At 45.5% G+C, this 27,883-nt stretch overlaps 1 protein-coding gene across 2 annotated transcripts; it reads right to left on the reverse strand.

Annotated features, from left to right (window-relative positions):
• Positions 1-5,334: 5,334 nt before the first annotated feature.
• On the reverse strand, positions 5,335-27,622 carry LOC133915911 (transcription initiation factor TFIID subunit 4b-like). 2 transcript variants are annotated; one of them, XM_062359304.1, is made up of 14 exons: positions 27,437-27,622; positions 27,207-27,327; positions 21,446-21,885; positions 21,053-21,148; positions 19,984-20,826; positions 16,542-16,660; positions 16,371-16,458; positions 16,128-16,263; positions 15,993-16,048; positions 15,868-15,924; positions 15,632-15,778; positions 6,631-6,702; positions 6,290-6,548; positions 5,335-5,869 (listed from the first exon to the last, which is right to left on the reverse strand). In XM_062359304.1, exons 1-14 carry the CDS (start codon positions 27,470-27,472, stop codon positions 5,718-5,720), a joined length of 2,622 nt encoding a protein of 873 aa, XP_062215288.1. In that variant the 5' UTR covers positions 27,473-27,622; the 3' UTR covers positions 5,335-5,717. The 2 variants fall into 2 exon arrangements, with proteins under 2 accessions (XP_062215288.1, XP_062215289.1); XM_062359305.1 differs by lacking the exon at positions 5,335-5,869 and adding an exon at positions 15,095-15,233 and having other exon boundaries at positions 6,406-6,548.
• Between the last annotated feature and the right edge of the window lie 261 nt (positions 27,623-27,883).

The following is a 27,883-nucleotide window of genomic DNA, read 5'->3' on the forward strand; positions in this document are numbered from 1 at the left end:
ACAACCGCTGTGTTGGTTGCATCTTCCATAACCGAATTGGCGTATGTGAAGACTGATCTGCCTCGACTGTAGGGCGAAGCTCCAGTTCGCATCCCGCGCCCTTCGCTCGGTGTGAAGACAAGACCAGGCCTTCGCCAGGAGGCGGCGAATGCAGCTCGTCAAGAGGTCGGACGGAGAGGGCTTCGATACCCTTCGGTTGAAAAATAGCTGGACAGTGGGCCCAATTGTCATGGGCACTGTTGTAATTATGGGATCATGCTTATTTGTACTATATTGCCCCCGGATATTCCGGGAATGTAGCAGGTTAGGGGGTAATATGTGTAAACCGGGTCTGTGATCGCCGGGTACGGGCTATAAATAGAGCCACAGTGTAAACATGAATGGCAACCGAGACTGTTCTACTTCCAGTACACGTCACCGTAAGGAGCCTTCGCTAGTTCCACCCCAAAGGTCCATCTTGTCTGGGACTTTGATCCCAACAACTGGACAACCCGGTTGGTGAGGGCGTGGAAAACATCATGGCTCATGAGCTGGTGAAAGGTCATGGTGATTTGAGCTTTGGTCAGCCGGGAATGTTGATGCCAATCAACGACGGGGATGAGCGTGGCGACGTAGATCGGGCTTTGGCCGGGGCTAGAGCTTGGTTAGGGACTTAGCATGATGGTAAAACAGGGTTAAGAAAGGAGAAGGAGCGGTCCTCACCCTTTTTTGACAATCGGAGAAGTATGATTCACAGAGACGATGACGTAGCGTATAATGGGCGGTGAACAGCAGCGCACGGGCAGGGCACCTACGGTGGCTAGGGCTTGGAGGGATGTAATGGGGGTAGGGGAGGACGTTAAACACCTATTTATAAGGATAGGGGGACTGGTTGAGGTGGAGTCCAAGCCGGATACGAATTAGGTTCGAGTTCGAGTCGGTTAGGATTTCCTTTTTCGTAGCTCTTTATTCCGAGGACGATATCGCCACCGTCCGGACTCTAAATTGGACGTTTCTGGACTCCAAATTATAGTAATTGAAAAGATCTATGACTTCGGTACTCATTGGAACTTTTGAAAATGCTATTTTAATTTACAATAATTAATCACGAGATAAACTATTTGAACTAAGACTTATCTGCGCAGCATTGATTTCGGGGGTCATACCTCCTAGCTCCATTATCCAAAAGGGGGATTCCATAGGTTCAAATCAAAGCTCTCGACGAGATCTACAACTTTGGTATTGCTAAGATTTGCATTTGAGACCATCTTGAACTTCGAAACTGCATGGGAAAATAAGGCTGTTAGGACTCCACGAATATCCATAAATTTCGTGGATCCTTTGTGTTGGGCCTTCTAGATAACTTGTGTGCCGGCCAAGGGCTTGGGATTAGGTAGGATTGGGTTCAAAGGAACTTTAGGCATGTCTAGGGTTTTAGAAAAGAAAGTTTTGCAGAGAAATTTGAATATGGTTTGAATTTGAATTGAGCTTAGAGTGAATTTAAGAGAAACGAAAATAAGGTTGAACAAGAATGGGAGTAGATACAGAATTTGAATTTGGATTTGGGTATAATTTAAGAAATAGGAGAGATCAAATTTAAACAAGAATTTGGATAAGATTTGAATTGAACAAGAGAAGGATCAGGTATGATCAAGGATTGAATAGATGATGAATTTAAGAATTTTGAATTCCAACCATTAAGATCCTTAACCTACCCACTATTGAATTTTGTAAAAACATTTTCAAAACCTTTTCACTCCAAAATGCCAAAAAGAAGAAAAATAAAAAGAACTCTAATGCATTTATCTGGCTCCTAGCAAAACTCAGTATGCAATGCACAAGAAATAATAACCTAGGTTGTTTGGTTGTCTATAAAAATAGGTTTTAAACTGCTCTACTGGTGAAGCTACTCACTAAACATGGAAAATTTTAAAAATTTGTAAAATCTTGGAATGTAGGGTGTTACATTGCACCCCGTCCAGTAACGGGGAGCCGCTCACCGATGGGCAGCTTCGCGCATAAGGGAAGAGAGCCGATGGCCTCGCTACCCTGGCAATGGGATGGAGGAGTCTAATGCCTCCCCACAAGGGGAAGGCAAATGACAAGGTTGCTTATCTTTTTCCTGCTCTCGCCAAGCGCGGTCCTCCTGCTTTCGGGTGGTCCTCTGGCCCCTGATTACATCGTGGTGGCGAAGAGAGTCACGCGGATTAGCGGGTGGGTTATGTCGACACGGTGGGGGTCTCCACGTACTCCCTATTATTGAGGGAGCACAGATTCTCTCCTATCATGGGGTCCACTACTAACCCTGTCGACTGCGACCTCGACCACTCCTTGTGATGGACAGAATGGCTACTGCCACGGTCTGGCGCCAGATAGTCTCTACGAAGAGGGTGAGGTCACACAACCATGGTGCTACATGTGAACTCTCCGATACCGCCACTAACGGGTGGCTAAGAAGCACTCGCGCGGTCTGCAGGTTCATCACGGGGGTCATAGCCTAGTAGTCAAGCCGCTGACCATGGAGTAGTGAGACATCACGAGGGGGGAGCCCCCGACGCATGTGTTTCGTGTATGACGTGAGTCCACAGCGTGGCGTGACGGCCTTGAAGATGACGCCACCAAGGGGTTAATGGCCTGGAGCGGTGTAGCTGCTAGGGTGGTGTAGGACCGCCTTCATCCCTCATGTTGGGCTGGTTTCCCTCTTGGCCAATGGTCTAGGGCTCACCTCCGGTTCCCGAGGCATGAGCATCTGTTGCCTCCTATCGCATGGTCTACCATTCACACTTCATGTTCGGTCTCCGAATCCTCGGACCCCGTCTCGATGTCCCATGCTCGGAGCACACCAGGCTCATATGGGTCGCACTGCATGACGAAAACCTCGCGATGGCCGGGGTCCTTGAAATGGGATTTCACAGCTGTCACAAATCCGGACATGGGTAGCCCAACCATGGTCACAGTACCTGAAGAAACGCAAAAAAATGCCTCCTATCTGGCACCATCTGTTGAAGGATGATTCCTGACAATGAATCAGGGGAGTATCAGATGACGGGCGTGTTGATCGGCATTTCTTTGTGGTGGGATCAAATAGACATAAGAATGCCGAGATTTATCCAAGTTCAAGCCTACCATGAGATAATAGCCCTACGTCTGCGTATTTTCTTATAGATTGGATGAACTTGTTACAGAAATCATCTCTCTACAAAGCGAGTCCTCCCCCTTTATATAACAAGGGAAAAGGAGTACATACAAATGGATTGTGCAAAACTATACAACAGACCTACTTCTGACGGAGTCAACTACTTCTAGGTCATCATTACGGAGGGTATGCACGCCCATCCTACTCTGATCAGCCTGCGAGCCCTGTTGTGTCCGCCTGTGAGGCCATCCTGTAGCAATAAATACTATGGGACGGGCCACTCCAACTTTACGTCTACCCACGATCATACTCGCCGAAAGGAGGTGTTTGGGGAAGGAAAAAACTTAAGTAGACGATATTTAATACGATTTAACTGGTTAGGTGAGTATCTACCATGCGATCAACAAAGGTTGGTCACAAGGTCTTCTCCAACGACCAGGGGACTGGTCGACTGAGCCCCGCTCTAGTCGTGGGATGAAGCCGTGGTCTCAAGGGTATCAACCGTCGGCTAACATTTGGCAGCGTGGGGCCTCCGGTGGGGCACCCCCTTACCTATTACACCGACACACACACACACACACACACACACACACACACACACACACACACACACACACACACACACACACACACACACACATATATATATATATATATATATATATATATATATATATGGATTCAGGGGGGCCCGCGGAGGACAGGTGGAATAAGAGCCATTAGAAATCGAAGAAGTCGTTCAAACCTTTCGACAAGCTGGAAGACACCTGAAGTCCGGCAAAGGAAGTCATTGACTAGGTTTAAAATCTATCTAGGCTAGCCTTGTACCCCTTTGTAATAAGCTCAGATCAATACAAGACAAACATGACGTAAGGTTATTATCCTCAAGGAGACTTGAACCTATATAAAACCCTCGTGTGTTTTCTTGTGATTTATCCACTCAAAGCATCCCCTACCCCTTCAACAAGTTTGTTAGATCAGCGATTCTCAAATCATCAATAGTTACAAACTTTTGAATAGTTTGTTTGCTAACCACAAAGGCATGCCTTGTTTTCTCAAATGCATACATTCAATTATGGCAATGACTCTGAATGAACTGAAGTTCATTCTGTGTCAGAAATGGTTAGGTGATAATTTTAGTCTAATGTCACATTCTTTTCTTAGCTTTATTTACAGCTGAAGCTTGGTTGTATTTGTCTTGATAGGCGCTTGAACAACAAGCTTAGAGGATCAATTCCAAGGAGTTTGCCAAACTCTCCAATCTCAAAGTCATGTGAGTGTAGACCTTCATCACATTCAGTTGTTTCTTTAATTTTCCACGGTATCTGATTGTTGGTAGTTCTTGCGACGCGCAGTGACTTGTCTAACAATGACCTCTGTGGAACTATTCCTGTTGACGGACCTTTCTCAACCTTCCCTCTTGGAAGGTATGCCTTAAACCTAACTTACATGCTGTTCAATATAACAACATACGTTTTGCGGAATGCACCAACAGCTAGAAACAGCTGCGGATGTTTCAAGATTTGATTGCTAATTGTGATACCTAAAAGAATACATTGGTAAATGCTACACAAGTTTAATTATATTCGATGCTAAACTAAGAAAAAAAGGTTCACAATTTTTTATATCGACCACTGGAACGATTTTATATTGGTCTAGTGTTTGAGTATTTCTTTTAAAAAGAGAAAAGATTGTTAAAGGCAATGCTAGATCATTCACATGTATCTTCCTCAACCACAGTAACTTACGCATGAACTGATAAAGGGCTAACAAATCTCTACCTTTCCGCTTTGAGAACAACTGCAGGCTCAACGGACCAGAACTGCAAGGATTGGTTCATGCTTGTGCACAACAACGTGTATCCCGTCGCTAGTAGATAGGAAACCAAGATAGTAGTAAATTGAGACCTAGCTTGGAGAATGTCGCGAGTTTATAAATGCAACAGCAGGTCCTGTGATATATGTATTCAGACTGCATAAAGAAAGAATGTATTCGGACAAGTTTTGCCTGGCTGATACAGTTATTATGTTGTCAACTGTAAGCTGCTTCACTGCACCCAGTCAATCCATTGACTTTTTGCTGCACCTTGGATAAGGGGATACAGAGGCTGTTTATGAATAATTTGAGTCAACAAAAATATATACATTTCATATTTTCTGTACAAAGGCTGAAATTCTTGATTATGATTCAAATAAGATGGTTGTAGTACGAAAATCACATGGTAAAAAAATAGAACTCTTGGCAAATCGTATAAACATCTCAAGAGGAACACAAACTAGTCCAATCTCTGCTATACAAAATGAGCATGATGCTATTTGTCATTTCATGCTAACTGAAGTTGATTGACATTGTGCACGACGACACAATTATACAGGGAAAAAATAAAAAAAATACATCGGCAGACCGTTCCCTTGAAAAAAAATAGCTCCAGGGAAACGCTGACTCGCTAGTAACCGTCAAATGCCTGCAAAATTGATTCGTCAACCGATCAGGCCCATCACTTGGTGATTGGGCCTTATATGGACCATGCTACCAGAAAGATGCCTCCGTAACAGGCTACGAAGTCATGAACGGACAAAATAACGAACTGAATATTGTAAAATTATTTTGCAGCCGATTCTGCCGAGGATCTCCCGTATAGCTGGAAAAGCAAGGAGGATTTTGACATCTGAGGCTCTCGCTCCAGTGCTGCTATCACATCCTTTACTGTAATGCTCCGCGCCACTTTTGTGACTGGTGACCTTCTAACACCACCTAGTGAAAAGTGCAAAAGATTCAGGTCTAAGAAAGCAAACAAATGTAGACACGGTATGTACTGCCAGTTAGGCCTAATCTCAGAATTTTTCACAGTTTGAAATGCATTTATTTCATAAGTTAATTCCAGAACATGGTTTCTTAATTTCTAAATGTACTTCTGTTGCTGGTGACAGCTGAAAAACATATGAATTATGATTTTGACATCATTGTCATCGTAGGGTCTATTGAATGTGAAATCAAATTCCCGTAGAGAAGACATGATGTTAGTAATTGGGATACCACAGTGGGTACAGTCCAAATATGCTCATTAAAACTAATACATGTTTTCTCCCAATTAGTTTTTTTTGTCCTCACACTAAGTTTAATCCTGAAATTTGTGAGCATGAGTAGACTACCGCGACAAATTAGTGAGCTTACCAGGTCCAAGCATAGCAACGTAGCCTCTCTTTTCAACTTCCTGCTGCTCCCTTGAGTCTTTCCCGGATTTTTGTGAAGGCTTGTGAGGCAACATATTACCTGGTAAGGAACCAGAAGAACCATCACCTCCCTCACTTCTCTGTTTATTTCGCTCAGCTAGCAATTGCCACTTTGACAGCATGTCATCTCCTCCAGCTGCAACTCGCGCAGCAGCATTTGCAGCCGTAGTTCTCATTTTATCATCTTCCTCATTGTAAGTCTAATATAATAAAAAGAATCATCAACAGTTATAGGGTATGTATTATTCTATAAGTATCATGTGACTATTGACGAAGACTAACCTTAGAATGCTTTGATGTGGCACGGGCCTCGTTCTTGTCTTTTTCTGAATCAACATTTGTATTGCCATCTCCCTGCAATTACAAACAAGCTCATCATTCAAATTACAGTCTGAAAGCTACATCATGAGCACTAAATTTGGAATAACTTGGAAGACCTATCAACTCATTATAATAAATTTGGGACATTGGATGTCAACATCAGAGGGCTTAAGGATTTATTTATTTTAGCTAGGAATTCTAAAAAGCTACTTTTAAAAGCTGATGCTAAAACAAGTAGATTGCACAATCAGCTTTCTTCACGCATGCCCACTTGGGACAATTTTGCGGCCACCATTAATCATCGCTTTGGACCCGACCATGCGATAATCCGTTCGGGGCTCTGACCTGCCTCTGACAATCAGGAACGGTGGCCACCTTTACGGATGCTTTCCTTCAGCTTCTCAACCGGGTGGATGATCTAGATTCCCACCAACAAGCCAAATGATATACTGCCGAACTATCAAAAATTATTAGATTGGAGGTGAAACTTCAAGATCCCCATCATTTGCAAGACGCCATTGTTCTAGCCTGAGCTTTCGATCCGCTCCATCACATCCGGTTTCTGACATGTTCACCATGACCGGAACACCAGCGACGGACGATGTGCGAATTTCTTTACATGTCATTACCGGGATAAATACGACCAATACAATACAAATGGAAGTACATCTCAACTATTGGATTCTGGCTCTAACATAACTTCGTAAGTTAGGACATCTGTCATCGACTCCACCATTCAGTATCTACTCCCTAACATAGTATGCGTGTGGCCATCGCTAACTACGATTCTATCGCTAGCATGCATTTTTATCCATCAATTTCTATCTTCATAGGTCCAGAGAACTTTGTGGTTGACTTTATACTATTCCATTAGGAGGATTTGATATGGTTCTTAGCGTCCAGTGATTAAGTTCTCTTGGCCCTGTTGTTTGGGATTTCCGAGCACCATGAAGTTTTGACGAACATATCAAGTAACTTGGCACAGTCGCAATCGCCATGCTCCCTACAGTTATTGCCTTGCCGCTTTTCCCAGAGATATGATGGACTCTTTACTTCATGAATTTCAGGATCTTTTTGTTGTACCTACAGGACTTCCACCCCCTCGGCGGTACGATCATCGTATTCACCTTAAGGATCCTTCTATCGCCGTTGCTGTTCGCCCCCATCGTTATCCTCGGTTACAGAAGGATGAATTAGAGCGCCAATGCACCAAGATGTTGGCTAATGGTACTATTCGCTACACCACATCAGTATTTTCTTCACCAGTATTATTAATCAAAAAGCATGATGGCTCGTGGCGCTTCTGCATGGATTATCCTGCACTAAACAACAATACCATTAAGGATAAATTTTCTATCCCGATGGTGGAAGAACTCTTAGATGAACTCAAAGGCGCCAAATATTTCACTAAACTAGATCTTCGAACGGGCTATCATCAGGTGCGTATGTGTTGGAGCAAAAGATCGTCTTACCCCAGCAAGTACGGCGAGAGTTTCTTATAAGGAGACTCAAGCTTGGAGATGAAGTTTGAGAGGAAGAAACACGACGAATGTATTGATAGTAGAAAAATGGATTGGTCTGAGAGGGAGTATCACAGCGTGGTTTAGTGCTTGGGCACCTCTGTGTCCTACGTGTTGCCTTGAGCATTCTCCTTGTGACCTCCTCCTTCCCCAGATGACCATGACCCCCTATTTATTGGGTGGTACGTAGCTTAATGTACAAGTTATATTTATATGGTACGTAGCTTAGTGTACAAGTTACCACGATGTACAAATATCTAAGACCTGACCGAATTACTAGAGTTTATCCCGGATAATTATTTTTTACCCTGCACAGAGGATAAATATCTACCATAGTAACTATTGTGATGCCTGCACCTTGAGGGGTGAGCCGATCGCCAATTGCGGCCCGGCGCCGCGTTGTCAGGGGTGTCAGGATAACCTCCATTGTACTGGGGTGTCAAGACGGCGTCCACTAATCTAGGTATTTAATGCCGGTTACTTCCTTGCAGGCAAAGGATGACCAGCGTTCCCCTTATGACCGATCTTTCTTGAGGCTTCGTGACTCACCCTGTAGCCTTTGGGAAGCCTGCACGAGCTCTGGAGATAAGGGCTCCAGAAGATGGAGGCTTCGGGAGGTACGGCTCCGGGAGATGGAGGCTTCAGGAGGCGTGGCTCCGGGAGATGGAGGCTTCAGGAGGCGTGACTCCGGGAGATGGAGGCTTCGGGAGGCACGGCTCTGGGAGATGGAGGCTACGGGAGGTACGGCTCCGGAAGATAGAAGCTTCGGGAGGTATGGCTCCATGGGCTATGGCTACCTGAGCCATGGGGCCGTCGGGGGTCCTTAGCGACCCCCAACAGTAGCCCCTCACGAGGACGGCCAGCAGAGCAGTCGGGCCTGCGGTTCTTTTGGAGTAGGACCTCTGGCAGTCCCTGGCATTGCTATTTTTGGCTCAAGAGGATTCGATCCACTTGATCTGGACTATCCGTTTGATGACGTTGGTGATAAGGGGCATTGAATGCGCCCTATGATGAAAGGTATGATTACGTCCTGTCAGGCGAACGTGGGACGTGTGGCGTCTTGTAGTTGGAGGGTCACGGGGGCCGATTCCGCTCCCCCATGATCGTGACCTGGCAGGCGAACGGACAGGGCATACGCCCACTTTTCTATGGGAGGTAATCTCTCCCTTACCTTTATAAGGAGAGGGATGACCCTGAGCGGCCTTTTTGCCTGCGCCTCGTTCTCATCTGCCCTTTGCCTCCGGTTGTTCTTGCTTTGCGCGTGCATCCATCAGTTGTGTTCTTCTTTCTTCCTTGCCGTCCAGCGCCCTTCACCATTCTCCTGAGATCCGTATGGCTAGCTTGAGTGCCCCGGGAGGAGCTGGAACTCAAGCGGCAAGCGAAGTCGCCAGTGCGGCCGCAGCGGGGGGCCCTCAAGTGGCGCCGATTCCTCCGTTGCCGATGTGGCAGCCGCCAGGGGTGGAGCTCCACTGTGCCAACAGAAGTCATCCCCAACAGACCACCGTGCTGGGGGTGTCTGCCATCGATGACGAGGAGCTTGATCGGATGGTTAGGGAAGGGTCGTCGCTCGGTCCCCGCTGGACGAGGATGTTCCGGAGCCTCTAGTCCACGAGGTCATGGTGTTCGAGGCTTTCTTCGAAGCGGGTATGGGATTTTCGTTGGTGTCACTGCTCAAGGAGGTGCTCCACCACTACTACATGGAGCTTCGACAATAGCTCCATGCCAACACCACTGCCCGCCTAGCCACCTTCGAGTGGGCCATGGGGGCGGAGGGGTGTGAAGGGAGGGCAAATTTCTTTGCGACCCTCCACTTCGCCAGCTGCCAGCCGGAGATGATCAAGGGCGATGGGACGAAGAGGCCCCTCAGCTTCGGGATACGGCTGCAGTACCGCGATGCCTTCCCGACGAAGGCTATTGATGGTCGGTGGTATACCGGTTGGTTGCAGCGATGGTTTTACTACGACGTAGGCTTCGCATCCCCCTTTGCTCCCCAAATTGGGATATCGTATATGTCCTGGAGCTAGAGACAGGGATCGCGAACGACCAGTTCGCTTCGCGACTGGCCCTTCTTCAGAGGGTGGCTGAGAAGATGAGCATGCGTGATCTCGTGGAGGAGTTCACCATGTTGCTCATTCGGCCCCTTCAGATGGGCTGGGACTGCGCCTTCGAGCAAGGTGCGGAAGAGTGGCTGAAGGTGTACCCCGGCCCCCTGTCAACTCTGGTGAGTCCTCATTGTTTGTCTGGTTTTTAACCCGCGGATGTGAGCCTCCTTTTTCTTTCAGAGAGCTGTCTTCGGCTGGAGCATGCGGCGAAGATCGCGAAGGTGATCTTGGGCCCACCTCACACGGAGCGGGAGCGACGAGTGGCTCTGACACAGAGCAAGGAGCGGTACAACCGTATCTGCTTTTATCTTGGATCCGCCGGAGCCCAAGGCCGCTGGGAAACGAGCACCGATCGCAGCCACTCCGAGCCCGACGGCCTTCTATCTCCGAAGGTTCGCACCGGCTCGACGGCTGAGTCATCTGAGGTGCCGCTGGTCCGTAGGAAGCATCTGTGCCCTCTGCCGGGGCTCCCTTCGCGATGGTCGAGGGGGCCCTGGCCTCGGGATCTTGACTTTGGATGACTTCGCGCTACGCCCAGAGGCGTCAAGGGCCTTCGTTGCAGCCTCGTCCCTTCTCTGGAGTGGAGAGGTCGAGCGATCGTTGGCCCAGCGTCCTTTGGAGGAAGTGGAGACGCATCTGGTAGCAACGGCTCTGCAGGTCAGTAGTTTGAGTCGTGATTTGCCAAGTCCAGTGTCAGGTTCTGAGTAGCACATCTGGTCCTTTTTTTTCTTCTGTTGTGCCTCGTAGCAAGTAATTTTGACGAGAGCACTGGTAGATGGAGGGCACCAGGCCTTGGCCAAGGCTCGTGACGAGGTTGAAGGCCTTTGTCGGGCCTTGGAGGAGGCCCAGAAGCAGGTAGAGTCTTCGGAGGGTTGCCTTCAGGGGGAGACGACGCTCTGCGAGCGTGAAGAGGGTCTTCGGCGAGAGGAGGTTTTGAAGCGGGAGCGCGCGGAGGCTAAGGCGTGGAAGGCTGCTGAAGATCTCCAGGAAGCGAGGGAATTCGCCGATGCAGCCAACGCAGCACGTGTGTCGGCCGAAGGTGATGTTGAGACCCTTCGGGCTGCGGTGAGTGAGGTGCGGCGAGAGCTGAAGGAGGCTTGGGCATCGGAGGTGGCACTACGCTCGGAGTGCCAGCAGTTAGCTGCTCTTGCGTCGAACATTGCCCGGATCACCTCCGATGCTATGAGCGGCCTTGGGACCAGGCCTCGGTCTGCTGCGAAGGTTATGGTTAGGGTCGTGGAGACTTACGCGAACTCCAACGCACGTGTGGCTGCGGCGCTTCAGCTGACCCTGCTGCACCAAGCAGAGGTTGGTCCCTTCGAGGTACTGGAGCAGCAAGTGCCGGACTCCGTGATCGAGGGTTTTTAGCCAGAGGCACCTCCGGTGAAGATTCGCGCAACTCTGGAGAACTTCCACCATAATTTATGGGCGAGGAATGGCCGGAGCATGACGCTGCGCTATATGGCGGGTCAGGTGACTCCAGGCACCCCGGGGGGTCTTCGCCCGGGTTCTTCGTCGGGAGGTCCAGTCCTTCATCTGGAGCCTGCACGCGCACCGCAGCCCTCTGAAGGCCTTTCGCTTCCTGTTGTTGCTCCGTGGGAGCAGTCTTCGCGTGTGGATGTCCCGAAGATGTAGCTCTGTCATAGGCTATCTGTTTTTTACTTTCTTTTCTTTCCGAAGAGGGTCAAAGTCTAGTATGTTGACTACCCCTTCTGCTTCATGTACTTAGGCTTTTCCTTATCTAATAGAACCATTTCTGTCTTCTTGTGGTTCGCATGTGTTGTTCTGTAATGTTCGTTCCTTTGAGGCTAACTGGAGTTCAATCTGTGTATATAAGTGTGGCGGCCCGAAGCTGGAGGGGGCCTTGCTTGTATCTGGGATGGTGCCACCAGGGAGGGATCGAGTGTGTCCGGACAGTCTAGAGCTACTCCGTCCATCCGACGGCGGAGTCGTTTCATTATGCCCTATGATTCCGAGGGGCGTGTGGATCCAAAGGTGGCCGCCGATGTCTTGGTCAAGATCGAGCCGGAGAGCCCCTTTGCGTTTGCTCCGAATGTCTATTTTTTTGCAAAGGACGACTGGTGTGCAGCCTGAACAGCCCGAGAGATTATTGGCTCATGCTTCTTTCGACGCCTTATCGTCTCCCGGGATTCTGACGGACGAGTGCCTTCGGAAATCCTTGAGCCTATTCTGGCCGAGGTGAAGGTGGAGGAGGTACAGGTTGCGGAGTCCCCACCAGAGGAGCAAGGGAAGAGCTGGATTTCTCGGCCTTCGACTCGTATCCCTTCCCAGCGGATCCTTCGTCTTCTCGAGGCTGAGGGGGCTTCATTTTAGGCAGCAGCTCCCTCCGTGGAGGGGATTCGCGTCAACCCCCTGTGTGTAGTTAGCGGGGTCAATTCTCCAGGTCCCGCGGTATTTCTAGGAGGCGTGGCGGTCAAGCGCCCTCGTCCTTCCGTAGTACTTTAGGGAGGCGTAACAGGCTAAAGAGTTTGCTAGGCATAGATTCGATGTATAGTGCTTAGCTAAATGCAAACTCTTTGTATGTTATGTATGAATAAACTTGCGTTTGTGTTAGCTTTGCTTTTTGGCGTTTATAATTATTGTATCGACGCTTCTGTATCAACGCTTCGCATGTGCCCTCTATCCCAACCCCTTCGCATTCTACGGCTGCTAACAGCCACAGGGTGTGAGATCCGAGGGGTAGTGCGTTGCGCTGGGCGTGAGTAGGGAAGAACATATCGTTTAATAACATTTCGATGTGCGACACTTTGTAGTACGGAAGCTAAGCCTTCGAGATACCGGAGGGGTCAGATAATTTTGGCACAGAGACTTTTAGTCTTCAAGGTACCGAAGGATCCTTACTTTGTATGAATCCTTTTTGGCACGAAGGCTAGGCCTTCAAGATGATGGGGAGGTTATCCCTCCGCCACATAGGTCAGCCAGGCCTTAAAGATGACGGGGAGGTTATCCCTCTGCCACATAGGTCAGCCAAGCCTTAAAGATAACGAAGGGTCTTATGCCTGTCCGGCACAAAGGCAATGCTTTCAAGATGCCGGAGCGGTCTTTGCCTCTCTGTCACGTAGGTTAGCTAGACCTTAAAGATGGCGGAGGGATATATGACTGTCTAGAACGGAGGCTAAGTCTTCAAGATGCTGGAGCAGTCTTTACCTCTACGCCACGTAGGTCAGCCAGGCCTTAAAGATGACGGAGGAATATACTTCTCCGGCACGGAGGCACTGTCTTCAAGATGTCGGAGATTTTTACCTCTTTGGTACGGAGGCAATACCTTCAAGATGCTGGAGAATCTTCATAGGTTTTGTTCGAGGTCGTTTGGTGGGTAAGGGCTTTTTTTTTCTTTTTTTTCTTTTTTTTGGAGGTAACACCTCTAGGTTTGATGGCTATTTGTAGGTGTGTAAACCTATGGTTTTTTATTGTTCTGGATCTTTGGAGAGGACTGAAGCTAGGGTTGTTTATACATAATATTTGTGGAGGGTCTCCGCGTTCCAGCTGTGTTCGAGGGGTCTCTTCTGCATCGGTCAAGCGGTAGGAGCCAAGCCAGTATCGGCCCTCCCATTTGTTGCACAGTTTTCCCGAAGCTAGGGCATGTCGAAGTACTAGATCGTTGGGCTTGAAGCTTCGTGGCGCAACCTTAGGATCGTACCAGACCTTGATTTTCTTGATGTAGTGATCGAGATTCTGGACGGCATGGAGCCGCGTGCCTTCGATGAGATCAAAGGACAGCTCTCTTTCTCCGGTAGTTTTTGAAAGTTGCACCTGAGTGAGCATCCCTTGATCTCAGTGGGGGTCATGGCCTCGTCACCGTATAGGAGGCGAAAGGGGATGAACCTTAGAGAACTCTTCGACCTATAGGCCTCGAGCTAGGTTGATGAGTCAGCGATTTAAGCCAGAGAGGATATTGCCGTTGGCCCGTTCGACGACCCCGTTGGACTGAGGATGTCGAACTGCGGCGAAGCATAATTCGATGCCGAGGTCATCGCAGAATTGTCTGAAAGGCCCAGAGTCGAATTGCGTGCCGTTGTCGACCGTGAGCTGTCATGTAACGCCGAAGTGGCAAATTATGTTCTTCCAGAATAATTTCTAAACATTCTTCGATGTGACCGCCGTGAGGGGCTCGACCTCGACCCATTTTGATAAGTATTCAAATGCTACCACCGCATACTGAAGGTTGCCTTTGGCATGGGGGAATGGTCAGATGAGATCCATGCCCCCAGTGAGCCAAGGGCCAGGCGAGAGCGATTGGTTGTAGGGGAGCCGGGGGTCAGTGGCTTCGACGTCCAATCCACTGGTATCCTTGGCAGGTGCGAACAAGGTCTTCTGCATCGGACATGATTGTAGACCAATGAAGCCCCTAGCGAAGTGCCTTGCCGGCTAGGGCACGAGACGCCAAATGGTTGCCGCAAAGGCCTTCATGTATCTCTCGAAGAAGGTTGGCCCCTTCTTGTCTGGTGATGCAGCGAAGGAGGGGAGCGTAGACACCAATCTTATAAAGGGCGCCTTTTATGAGACGGTAGCCCCTGGCGCGATGCTGAATGCAGCAAAGCGCGATCGGGTCTTCCGGCTCTTCTGTTCCAGTGAGGAAGGATAAGAGGGGAGCTCTCCAGTTTTGCTATACATTGGATAAGCGCCCACTACAGCTATACATTGGATACCTGAAACTTCCAAGTACCAAACACTAGGTGAAAAATTCAATTGAAATGTTGCAGTATTTAAATGAAAAACCTGAAACATAGAAACACAGCTATACTGCAAAATTTTCATAATAGCTACGATATTCAGTCTTACCTAGACACCCATGTCCAATTTTTTTGTCAAATCGGAGACCCTGAATCCAAGTCGGATTTAGGCACCCATATCCGATTCCTAGTATTTTGTGTCCTTTTTTTTTTGCTGAATTGGACATAGGTGTTTGTGTCCAGGTACACTGACGATATTCCATGAACCGATGAAAACAAGCATTTAACAGATCAGACATCAGATCCTTTGTTTTCCATTTAAAAAATATTTATGACCGGTAATCAACTGGTGAATCAGTCACCAAATGTCATATGTATGATATTTACTGATTAGTCTCATGTAGCTTGGTTTGGCACTCCAAATCTATCATGTGACAATGGATGTGATATAGTCAGACTCCAGTTATTTGATATGATAGCTACTAGCAGTCTAGCACACTTCTATTGACACATCATATTATAAGCACCTAAAACTCTTGTTACTGTAAAAGATCAAAAGTTCTCATTATTTCAAGAAGTCAGATCATCATATCAATCATACTTATGTGAACAGGGAAATTAAAATTCAAATGCAAGCAAAACTAACATCATTGTGTTTCCTGATTCTTTCAGCATCTTCAGCCTGCTTTTTGTCCCACTGTTCTCTAGCTTCTCGGTTCACCCTCATTATATGACTGCGAACATCTGAAGATAAAGGGTAAAAACGATGCCTTGATTTTTCAACATCAACCCTCTACAAACAATAAAAGCAACATATAATCAATTAATATCTCAATTTGAAAATTTTACTTGGGAAAAGTAAATGAAATGAAGAAATCATGCCTGTTTTGAGAGCCTTATTATATTGCTTATAAATCCTCGTAACCGCTCCTCAACACACTGGAGAAAGCTCAAGTTAGATCAGGCATAAGCCAAAAAGCCAGGAAAACATCACTATAAACTCTCACCATAGATAGACAACGCTCCACATCAGTGCCGATGACCTTCAAATTACATTTTCTCACTGCCAGAATACTATAGTTAGAGAATAAACGTCTTAAAAGTTTCCCTAGAAAGTAAAACTTGAATGACAAAGGTATAACTGATTTCTGCTAATTTCTTTGTCAGGGGTCCCTTTTGTAGGATGAGTTTTTCTTCCTCTAATTGTACAACTTTCCGAGCAGCTTCTGAAACTCGACTCTCTTCCTTTGGAGCAGAGAAAAGTTGTTCCTCTTCTTCCTGGCAAAAGGCAAAATTTGTTACAGCTTCAAAGTTCATCAAATATCAGGTACTACATGGTATGCACAAAGCAAATCAACATAACGGCAGCATAAGAAGAAATATACCCTCAGATTAACACCACTAACTGCTGTGACATCATTAAGATGGTCAATGCTTTGATCATGAAAACCCCCAGATGCCTTCTGCTTTTTGCTGGTACAACATAAAAGGCATCAGAAACCGAAGAGAGTATATTTGGATTGAAATTATTTCCTAAGAATAGGCATTGGACATACTTGGACGGTGGAGGGGATGAGCCTAATGCTTCCAAAGGCTTTTTCTGTCCAGAAGAAGCCTTTTTTTGAGGTGTTTTAGAAGCTGCTGGAGCAGGAGGTGCTTGCACGGAAGATTGGATCTAACGATGCAACAAATTTTGATTAGAGCACAACAGCAAAGCCCTCCATGATGCTGAATTATTTCTTAGGAAAAATGGCAGAATCAGTAAAAATGAATAAAAAGAGAATTCCACATGGAATGGACAGAACAGAATAAGCATGCAGGCATGGATGCATACTAAAGAATGTCACTTTCCCAATTGAATCTAGTAAGGGGTTATTGAAATATCAAATATTTACCATTTGTGCCTACATAAAACGGACATACCCAATGCTGAAAGCTCCCACACATTGTGGAGGACTGGGGAAGGGAATTTCTAGGCAGCCTTATCCTTGCTTTTTTTACAATGAGGCTGATTTGAACCCAGAACCTCCAGGAAAGAATATTAACTGCTTTGCCTACATCAAATTGCAAAATTCTACTGTTACCCACTGCTATATCCTCTTGCCCGATAGAATATTTACTGCTCTGCTAGTTTATTGACAACTGCATGCTTTCACTTTGTAACATATAGACTAATTCCTCATGTGATATATGTGCTTGCAGTTATATCCTCTTGCCCAATCTGAGATGAACTATATTTATTTCATCAAACAAATTGATGTGCATGACCATATGTGCAGGCCTTACGTTCGAACTACTGGCTGCAGCCCTTACTATGACACCTATTACACTAGTTCCCTTTTTCCTGCACCCATTCGCCAGTCCAGATTGTGCATCTTCGATAAGTGTCGCTGCCATAGACTTTGCCTTATTTCAAGCAACAAGGATCACCACAATCGCCCTGCCTCACTCCCATCATCCAGAACCCTAACTCTGTTGCTCCTTGCGTTGACTTCCCATAGAATCGAGAACCAGTACCACACGTAGCCTTCGATGTCATCGAGAAATTTTACAGCCACTAGTAATCTTCCGCCTCCATCTCTATAACAAATTTTCTCCCCTTGTCATCTACATTTTTCTTAGATAGCATCACCTTTCCATTGTTGGATTGCCACCACCACCATGTCGCCGTGTTTTCCTAGAATCAATTATTTACCCATGCTAAGTAACAATTGGGTAAATCTAGAATCATTTATCTAGAACTAACCAAATTATTGGATGAATATTCAGAGAAGTATTAGTCTAAGAAAGTGGCACAGGTATGTCGATTTGCTACATGTGGCATACGGATGTCACTGGTATTTGTTAAAAACTGGTTTAGCAATTTGAGAGAGTGGTTCTCGCTGGTTCTCTAGTTTAGGAGTCTCGCTCAGGTTGATAACCGTGTCTGTGTCATACAACCATCAATCATACACTGACAAATCTAGTGTGGTCTCAACTTGGATGAATAGCTCACCGAATTCTAGCACTAACCCCACACGGCAGTATGAGTTTGTAAGTGAAGTTGTTGCTAATGAGCTTTTATCCGCAGGGGCACACATCTACGCATTGCACTGAGATGTACTCAAGTTTGTAAGATACATAGCTTGTCATTATCCTACACCACTGGGATCCTCGTGCGGTTTAAAGCCATAACGCAAGTGGTGATAATGCTGCAACGAATTACATGTACAAAACTACTATAATCTTCACCGCACATTGTCACGTTGTTTTGCAATAATCTGATGAGTTGATTACATTAATAAAGATGTATGGCCTAAGAGTTAAAACTATTCAAATAGTCATGCCCCAGAAATGGGCAAGCAATAATGGTAAGACTTTACAAATTGAAAATTTACCCAAAAATATGTCATGTGGTGATTCATTGATTGAAATCCCTATTTGGATAAAATTCGTGGTAGAAATTATAGGTTGTTTAATTGGTTAGCCTTTACTTATTTATGATTGCTTGTTATTCACATTTAATTACTGAAGTTCTACTTCACATATTATTTATTGTACTTCAATGTAAAATATCGCTCTACACAAAAGAACCATATCAGTATAATTGCATTTGAATTAAGATAGCTTGCTGGGTATGAAATGTGCTCTCCCTTGCTCAACACAACGCAGCTCAGCTGTTAAGATCAAAACTCCGTGTGCAACTTCGTCTTCATGAAGTGACGAAAGAGGCTCATTTACTAGACCTCACACCAGCAGATTTGCTCACCCTACAAGTTACTATTGTGAACTCTGACAATGTATATCAAGGTGCTTCATAATATCCATTACCACATAACTCATGTATACAATTTTGGACAAGTGCGATTACACAGGCTGGATTTGCTCTCCACGTCCCGGCACTCCGATGCAAAGATCAGGACTTGATGAACTAATAGTCACAGATCCAAATTTCAAGCTAAAAAACAACTAGGTAAAAAATAAAACCAAGTCTACCATGTATGTGTTGCTCTAACTACTGACTTCAACTAGCTTAAGGTTGCTCGCTTACTCCTAGCTAGTCAGTAACACACTAGTTTAGGAATTGATGTAAAAACATTTAACTTGATAAAGGTTTTGTGAGGATTCACATGGAAATCTGGCATTAGTAAGATCAACCAAAAACATTTGGGGGTTCATGTAAAAACATGATATGGAAGATAATGCATTTTCCAAATGAGCTTCAGTGTGCAACTAGAAGTACAAGAGAACATATATCGACATGATGGACCTTTCCGCTACCTCCCCGCTCATTTGCCCTCCCGACACCTTTGCCGCTTCCCCTCCATTTCCTTGCCCTTCTGGTGTCACGTCCTCTCCTAGCTCCACGCCGGTAGTTGCTCTAGCCCCGACGGCCACTGCCCGGTCCGCGCTCTCATCGGTCCCTTCCGCCTCGCCAGTGCCGATTCCTTCGTCTCTGTTGTTGCCGTTGGCCCGCCCTTTCCTCCCAGTGGGCAGGTCCAAGGTTCTTCGGTGGCAAGACTCGAGTCTGTCTTCTCCCAGGTCCTACAGGCCACGTCCGCATGCTCCTAATCCACCTTCCTATCGTGACGTTGTGGTCTCTTCGTCCTCGTCGGCTTCAGCCCCTACCTCTGATTGGTGGTTGGGCGTGTACAAAATGGTCGATAAGCTGCAGAGGAAAGGTTTCAATTCTCTTATCGTTCTAGTGGCTTGGGAGTTATGGAAGCATCGCAACAAGTGCGTTTTCGACAACGCATCTTCGAGTGTCAATTCGGTGGTGACATCGGTGTTAGTCGAGGGTGTTGTATGGTGTGCTATTGAAGCTAGGGGCCTCCGGAGTTTATTAAATAGTTAATTTGTGTCCTTTTTCGCTTTGGTTCTTTGGTCGCTTTTCTCTTTTTGTGTGGCGCATTGTTTTCCCAAGTGTAATCGGTGTGTATTTGTTTCTTCTTTCTCTTTAATGAAATGACCTGTAACTCTCCTGCGTGTTCGAGAAAAAAATAGCACATCAATGCATACCTGCATCTTAGGTTCTTGAGCGCCATGAGATTGATGAGTCTGACTTGAGCTTGCTGCAGCCAAAGACTTAGAAGCATTCAACGCAAGTGATTTGTTTTCCAAAACACTGCCACCCTTTGAAGATCCAATGACTGAACTGATTTGTTTCGCATGCAACGCAACAAAAGAATTCTGTGTGGATTCAGAGTGCTGGCTAACAGATTCCATATTCATATGTGGTGTTGGAGTGAAAGAGTTACTTTTCTGCTCCTTGATTGCTGATTGTTGCCGTGCAGATTGATTAGTTGGCACATTTCCAGACACTGTGGATCGTGTTGGCACACTCCCAGACATTGTGGTAGCAACTACCTGGACTAATTGTGCTCTTTGATTGGAATCTACCATTTGTGGTCTAAGTGATACAACTGGACCTCCAACTGGCCGTGGAAATGGATGTGTATGAAAGTTATTTGTCCCAAGAACAGGTGAAGGCGTTTGTGGACACTGCACATGATGTTGCATTGGTTGCACCGGAACTGAGTGGATATTGGGTGGACGGGTATATAGCATATGCACTCCTTTCCCATCTGAATTGTTACCCGCTTCATTAGCCTTATGCACATTGCTTTCTGAAGCTGTATAACCCTTATTACTCTGCATTTGGCCTAATGAGGAAGGACAAAATTGAGGTGGTATTGGGCTGTCAATAACTTGGTTTACAGGGATGGGGTGAGCCACTGGATATGCTTTCTGCTCATCTCCTGGCATAGAACCACTGGAGACATTCTGCAGACCAGAAACTTGATTCACTAACGAATAGTTGCTGGGATTTGTCTGAGGGTTCCGTTGTGCCTGAGCAGTGTGCTGCAAAACAAGAGCAAGTAGCCCCCAAAAGAAAACAGAATGAGTTAATCGCAAAAAAAAAAAAAAAGAATGTGTTGGCAGGAATAACTGTAACACTACATGCAGTGCTAATAGATAGTTATACCTAACTTAAGCACTAAAGGCACAATGTTGACCAGCATTTACAAATGAATTAGAGCCAGGTAATGTTTTAAAAAGATCACAATAGAGCGGGAAGTTTATTTACCTGCATTTGATATTGCGCAGCAGCTTGCTTGAGCAACTTATCACCAACAATACTCCTTACAACTTTCAAGAAGTGTTCCTTGCTGATTTCATTTTTCTAATGAAAACAGAAGATCAAGATTACAAAGAGGATAAGCAGATTAATGGCTTCCAAGAAAGTTCTAAAAAAACAAAAAAAATTACAAAGTGACCACTTGTGAAGTACAATAATAATATGCGCATTTCATAAGATTCATTAAATATTACTATTGTAAGACCGCAATCCACATTACTATTGTTCTACGATTTCAATATGGTTATTAGAGTCTGCTCGTCCTAGAACAGATTGTCATGTTTCCACAAAAAATGGTAATGAAAGAACAAAAATTTAATGAGCAAAAGGATAAATACCAACCCGCAATTTTGCAAAAATGGACTGGACTTGCATATCCCTGTCTTTGTCAAGGTGGTGCCTCAAAATCGGGATTAACATGTGAAATGTAACAACTGGGGCTTTTACCATCGTAGTAGCACTATTTGTTTGGTTCGTGCCTGGTGTTTGTTGACTCTTCATTTGGTGCAAAGGCTGCTGCTGAGCAGAAATACTTTGTTGGGAAGTGGTTCCAGGCTCTTGCTTTACCTTTGGCGCATCACATTCTTTTGGTGCATTAGCGTGAAGGTGTTCGTTTTCAGAACCTTCAGAAATCACTTCAGGTCTGGATGACTGATCTTTTCCATGATGTAAATGTGCCTTTTCTTGTTGGCTTTCCTGGTTTGCAATTTCATTCTTTACTGAATCTTGCCACTGGCCATGACTGTGGTTTAATGATGCATTGTTTTCCTGAGGTAAAATACCTGCAATTAGAGATCAAATTATCAAACAGTGTTTTTGGAAGCATATAGTTATAAACTGAATACTCAATAAAAACGATAACAGACTAGCTCAAGAACCAAACATTTAGTCATAGATTTCAAAACAAGAAACTTTGATAAAACTAGGCTCGTGTCGCAATTCTCTCCACATCATGCAAGGGACATTTGGGACATTACATTTATACTTGTTGCGGAGCATTTTAACATGGAGAGCCTAGGGCCAGTGCACCTGTGCATCCCACCTCATAACACCATGCAATGGTCATGAAATATTGAAAAAATAGATTAACATTAACATAAAAAATATACCATGTCATAGAATTACAACTCAAAATTTCAAACTACAGGAGGGAAAAAAACAATTTCTGTTGAAAAGGAATTTCGAAGATAGAAGAAAAATGAAATATTAAAAAACTATTCAGTGATGTTTATCCTTTTTGTTTCTTCCAATACATCACAGTTTGTCTCAAATTTATCAGGAACCTACATCACCATATGACCCATCTGGCTAAATACTTTCAGAATTTTACATGACCATTTGTCTGCTCTTTTTCAGGTAGGATGCAGAGATTTGACAGATACGGTGCATCAGATATTTGCACTTTTAGTAATAGCTTCAAACTTGAACACATTGCAGATTTAGAGAGCATGTTTTATAGAATTGAAGATACTATGCCACTGATCAAGTGCAAATCTTGGATCAAAAGTCACTGTTAATATCTCTGAGCCATGTGCCAGTCAAGAAGCAAAAAAGCTACTTATGTGGCAAGTTTTTCTAGCTTTAAAAGAAAATGTATATGTCTCTTGTATTCATCAAAAGACATGATACAAAGAAGCAATGTTGCTTGTTTATAAAGCTGTGGTTCAAGATACCAAATCATTTGCCATGAAAAACAGAAATTCATAAGACAACAAATTAATGTTTTGGTACTTCATCTAAGTAAACTGAACTTTTATTTCACTTAACAACTGCATGCAACTGCTAACTTGGTTTTTGTTTATGTTATCTAGAAATCTAATCCTAAGACTTAAATTCGACCTTAAAACATGTAACATCTCAGTTTTTAGCCGAAAATCGAATTTCAAAAATCTTTTTAAAAGAAATAATTTCAAAACTAATTTCAAAACCCAAACAAAAATGTTAAAATTTTCTCTCCCCCTCTCTCCTTGGGCTCATTTCAACCCAACATCCCTGTTGGCCCACTCCTCTTTTCTTCTCCTTCCTCTTCTCCCGGCCCGCTCCCCTCCTCTCTGTTCTCCCCGCGCGTCGGCCCAGCCCGAGCTAGCCTTCTTTTTCATCTCACGCTCGCTCCACTCACACGTGCATGGCCGCACTAAGCCACCAACCGCCGGACCCCATGCGCCTGTGCCAACTGCCACCCGCCAAACACCTCCATCCCGCCCCGTACCGCACCAGAGTCGTTGGTTCACACTGCTGCGTCGTCGCCACTCTGCCACTGCCTCTGCGCGTGACGACCACCCGAGAAGCATCGCCGATCAAACCGAGCACGCGCGAAGTTAATAGCCCGTCGCTGCCTTGGCTACCTAGCTCGACTTCCCCCCCCCCCTTCGCGCCACACAAATTCCACACCTCTACACCATCAGCATTTAAGCTCTTTGACGTTTCCTTGCGCCGTACCGCGCGTGCGTCGCCGAACCCCACCGCCGCTCCTCTGACTGGCTATAAGAACCCCGCTTCTCGTTCCTCCGCTCCCCACCGCCACTCACCAAGCTCGCGAAGGCAAGCTCCACCCTTCCTCTTCCCTTTTTTCCCTCTCTCGTTGTCTTCCCCCTCCGCCGACAGCACCACCATCGATCCCCTCCCAGAGACCACCGCCGGTCGATTGGCCTCGTGGAAAGCTTCACCATACCTCACCCTACCTCCACAGCCCCTCGGTCTAGTCTCTCCCTCTCTAGCCCGTTCTCTCCCTAAGCTGCCATGATCGCCGAGTCTCCCTTCTCGTCGCTAGCCGCCGTGGATGCTCCCCAACCAAACCAAGCATCGGGAAACCATCACTGCACCCCATGCATGCTCCCTTTTCGGCCCACATCGCCTCCCCGTAACTTTCCCTTTTCGGCCGCCGCTTTCCCCAATTCCGGCATGCCACTAGTGTTGTTCCGGCTGCCAACCGCTAACAAGGTGCCCACCATCGGCTTCGCCGTGCTGCGCTGGCCCTTGTGAACCGATTCCCGATCCAAACCGAGGCCGGGAAGGCCGCTACGGCGAAGCGCCGATGAGTCTGCCACCGTGAGCTGGAGACTGGGCGACGGCGCCCCTCGGCGCCCGTTCTGCCGGATGTCATTCTCCCCTGGGCCGGACTGAGCCGCCGCAGCCCAATGGCCTACACAGCCGAGCGGCCCAGCACAGCCCAATAGCCTATATGCACAGTAGCAGCCCATTCACACCGTACCCCGCCCATTCCCCTTTAAGCCAAGCCATATCTCGGAAGTTAAATTTCCGGAAGCTCGTATCTCATTCGTTCCAACTTGATTTCAACAATTTTTTCACTGATATTCATCTAAATTTAAATCCTATCTATTCATACCAGTTTCATAATTATTTCAATTTTATTTATATTTATTTGTGTGTTGTGTTGTTTGTCCGCCCGCGTTTTAGAAACCGAAGAGTTCGAGGAGGAGGAGGAGCTAGGAAGGCAAGACTTCGAGCAAGACCCCCTCGAGAACTTCAATGAAGGCAAGTCTCAATCTTTCCCTTTGATCATATTGAACCCAATTTTATCATACAACCCGTAGCAGCCGTTTTTCACAAATTAATTGTAGGAAATACTACTTGCTAGTATAATTTAAATTGTTGACCTAGTTATGTCCTATTGTAGATTAGCCAGCCTGTTTGTGACATCCTGAATATAATCTTGGTAAGCTTAGGACAATCATCTCAACTATTTTATTTACGCTAAGGCGATTAGCTTAATAATAGTATGCTTAGGACGGTAATCTCTACTGTTATTTCATGCTTAACCAAATATAGCTTTACGAACTGTGTAAAACTTGGTGTTTGGTGTAGCGTGAGTTGTGAGATGGGAAAACTTGTTGGATATTGATAATAATCGAGAACTGGTTAAGAGCTGGGGCAAATCAGGGTTCCGCTGGGAACGCCTTAGGAGTTGAAGCGCTGCCTGTGTGGCAGGCTTCATGAGGAGTGCTTCCTATGTGGCAGGCTCCATGTGGAGATGTTTGCATTGGCTCGTTTAAAGAACGAGTTGATGTGACATTCTAACTAGTCTTCACAGTACAACCACTCGATCATGTATGTGGCAAGGCTTAGTCTAAACCTTGCCACTAGTCTATTGATCGCCCGGAGGCAGTTGTGCAACGGGAAACCATGGATCAGGTGCAAGCAGGTGCAGGCTTAGCGACCAAGTTAGAGGCCTAGCTAAAGGCTAGGAAACCCTGGTTAGCTCCCGTGAGCGGCTAGTGAGATGATGCTGTGGTGGGTAATGGTTTTATTGAGTTACACTAGCACAACGGTGGAATGTTGCTAAACTCAGCTTATGAGTAAAATGTACCACTCTGCAGATGTAAAACTATTCGAATAGTCGTATTTACGGTCATGGACAATCTATGGTTCGGTCACAACACCTAGCTTAGGTTGCATGTGTTTTCTTGGTGAGTGTGTGGGCAAGGTGGGCCTGTTTTTGGATAATAGGTCTGGCTGTGTGCTATGGGTTGCCATGGACGGAGTGTCCGGCAACATTAAAACTTGGGCCATAGTGACTTTTCACCATGGTCGAACCCCCTTCATTTAAGAATATTGATATGACACTTCCCACAAAACCGCTTTATAAAAAATACACCATTGCATGTGTAAACTCTACATTTCTACAAAGATTAACCTTACAGCTTATTCCTCGATGATATCATACGCATGTATTTATACTCCTGCCGTAGGTCAAGGGTTGGGACTTGCTGAATACGTTTATACTCACTCTTGCTTGTGCTTTCAGAGGACGATCCAAACTTCATTGAAATATACGGTGAGGCCGACGAGTAGGTCTCGATCGCGTCCGCCACCGAGTTGCTTGTGGAGTGGCGTGCCTTCATACTGTTCCTTCTGTGCTCTCTGATAGCGTGGATTCTGTTAGTCGCAGGAATCCTTTATGTATTTTTGGAATGGTAGATCCTTCTCATCACTCTCCACGTTGTATGATTGTGGTATCATCTATTATAAGATTCTTATTTACCAGCAATTGATCCAGAGACTTGTATAATAATAGTTTTAAACACCGAGGGTAACCCGGGGCGCTTCAAAGCAACTGAGGACAAGGTGACAAGAGCAATGCGGTGCTGGCTTCATGCATAATAGTTATACTTTCTCCTAAAGTTATATTTATCAAGTGAGTATAGGTTAGAAAAATTGAGGACGTGAAAATCCAATAAAACATAGGATGGAAAGAACAACATACCAAGCCATGACAAGAACAATACATGTTTTTGCTTACTTGTTGTAAATGTTCCTAATGTAGTTCTTTGTCTGCAAACTTCATTGCATCCATAACACTAATGCAAACTTCATTTAACACTAATGCAAACTTCATTTACTCTGGTTCAAATTCTCAAAAACAAAAGGGCAGTACAAATATTCCTAAAGAGAATACATTATGATGACTCCCTAATTATTCTCCACAACAAAAGGACAACACAGATAATCCTAAAATAAGACCAACATATTGGAAATAATTCCTGAATTAAGTTGGAACTCCATAGTTGTTTCTGAAAAATACAAGGCCAATTTCAAGAACCTACATAAATGTTAACTTAAGGGCCAGTATTTGAGCCGTCTTGATTTTTTGTTATTTCAATGCAGTCAAGAAGTAATAACCATAGTATATTTATGTTTGCAACCGAGTGTCCATATTTCAGTATTTCAGCATTGTGTTCCTATTCTTTACTTCTATTCAAAGAAAGCATAAGCTTGAAACCCTAATCTCAAACTAAATCAATCCCGTTTCCACTAGTGATGTCACAACTCATGCATTCAAAGAGTTGAGCCAACCTATTTCAGTAGGGAAGATTCATACAGGCTCATTTGCTCGAATTCCCTAGTTTATGCGCACACTAAATGTAGAATCAGAGTCCAGAAATTCCAACATTGGAGCTGCATTCTGTTACCATGAAAAGAAATGTTTCTCGATTTCATTATTTCCCCAATCCAAGAACCGCGTTCTCTAAACCCACTAGTGCCGCTTCTTGATTGCTATAAGGCTAAAATAAAACTGCCGCACCCGAATTCGATCCAACGACAAGAAAACATTTGGAAGATTCAATTAGGCCTGGGGGCTCACCGGCGCCGTGATCCATCGGCTGGGATGACGAGGCGGCGGGGGCGCTGGTGCTAGCCTCCACCTCGCGGTTGAGTGCCGCCGTGAAGGCCTCGACGTCGGCGCCCGAGTGCAAGCTCTCGTCCTGCGGAACCCCACAACAGGAAGGCACCATTCCAATCAAATCCCCACGTTCCCCCAAGAATCCTGAAAAGGCATGAGAGGCGAGGGAGGCTCGGGTTTGGGCGGGGCACCTCGTCGTCCTCGAGGAGCTTCATGATGGGATCCATGGCGCGGGGAGCTTGGATTGGTGGCGCGGTGTCGCGTCTCCCTCTCTCACGTCGTCTCGCCTCTCCGCCGTCCGTTGCCGGCTTCAACGAACGGAGAAAGAACGGAAACCCTCGTGCGGGCAGGAAGTAATGAAGAGGAAGAAGGCCAGTTCGGCTTGCTACCTTCTACACTTATACATAAGGATTAAACAAAAATTAAAAAATAGATTAAATAATTTTATTATTTTTTATTTATTTTATATAAAAAAATAACTTATTTATTTATGAGAGTGGTAGTATTTATTAAACAAGTACCAGACAAAAATTAAAGAGAAAAGAATGCATAGAAATTCAAAAATAACTTATATTTAAAGAATAGTTGAGAAGCTAAAACGACTTACATTTACGACCAGATAAAGTATTACTTATCTA

Source organism: Phragmites australis, chromosome 4, assembly GCF_958298935.1.
Source record: "Phragmites australis chromosome 4, lpPhrAust1.1, whole genome shotgun sequence".
In the NCBI taxonomy this organism is placed as follows: domain Eukaryota; kingdom Viridiplantae; phylum Streptophyta; class Magnoliopsida; order Poales; family Poaceae; genus Phragmites; species Phragmites australis.

Coding starts and splice junctions, on each gene's coding strand:
- LOC133915911 (XM_062359304.1), bottom strand. CDS start 27,472: ATGGATCCCATCATGAAGCTCCTCGAGGACGACGAG. Junction 21,886..27,206: donor GCCGATGGATCACGGCGCCG/GTGAGCCCCCAG, acceptor CTCTAATTGCAG/GTATTTTACCTCAGGAAAAC. Junction 16,661..19,983: donor CTCAAGAACCTAAGATGCAG/GTATGCATTGAT, acceptor TTGCATCGTTAG/ATCCAATCTTCCGTGCAAGC.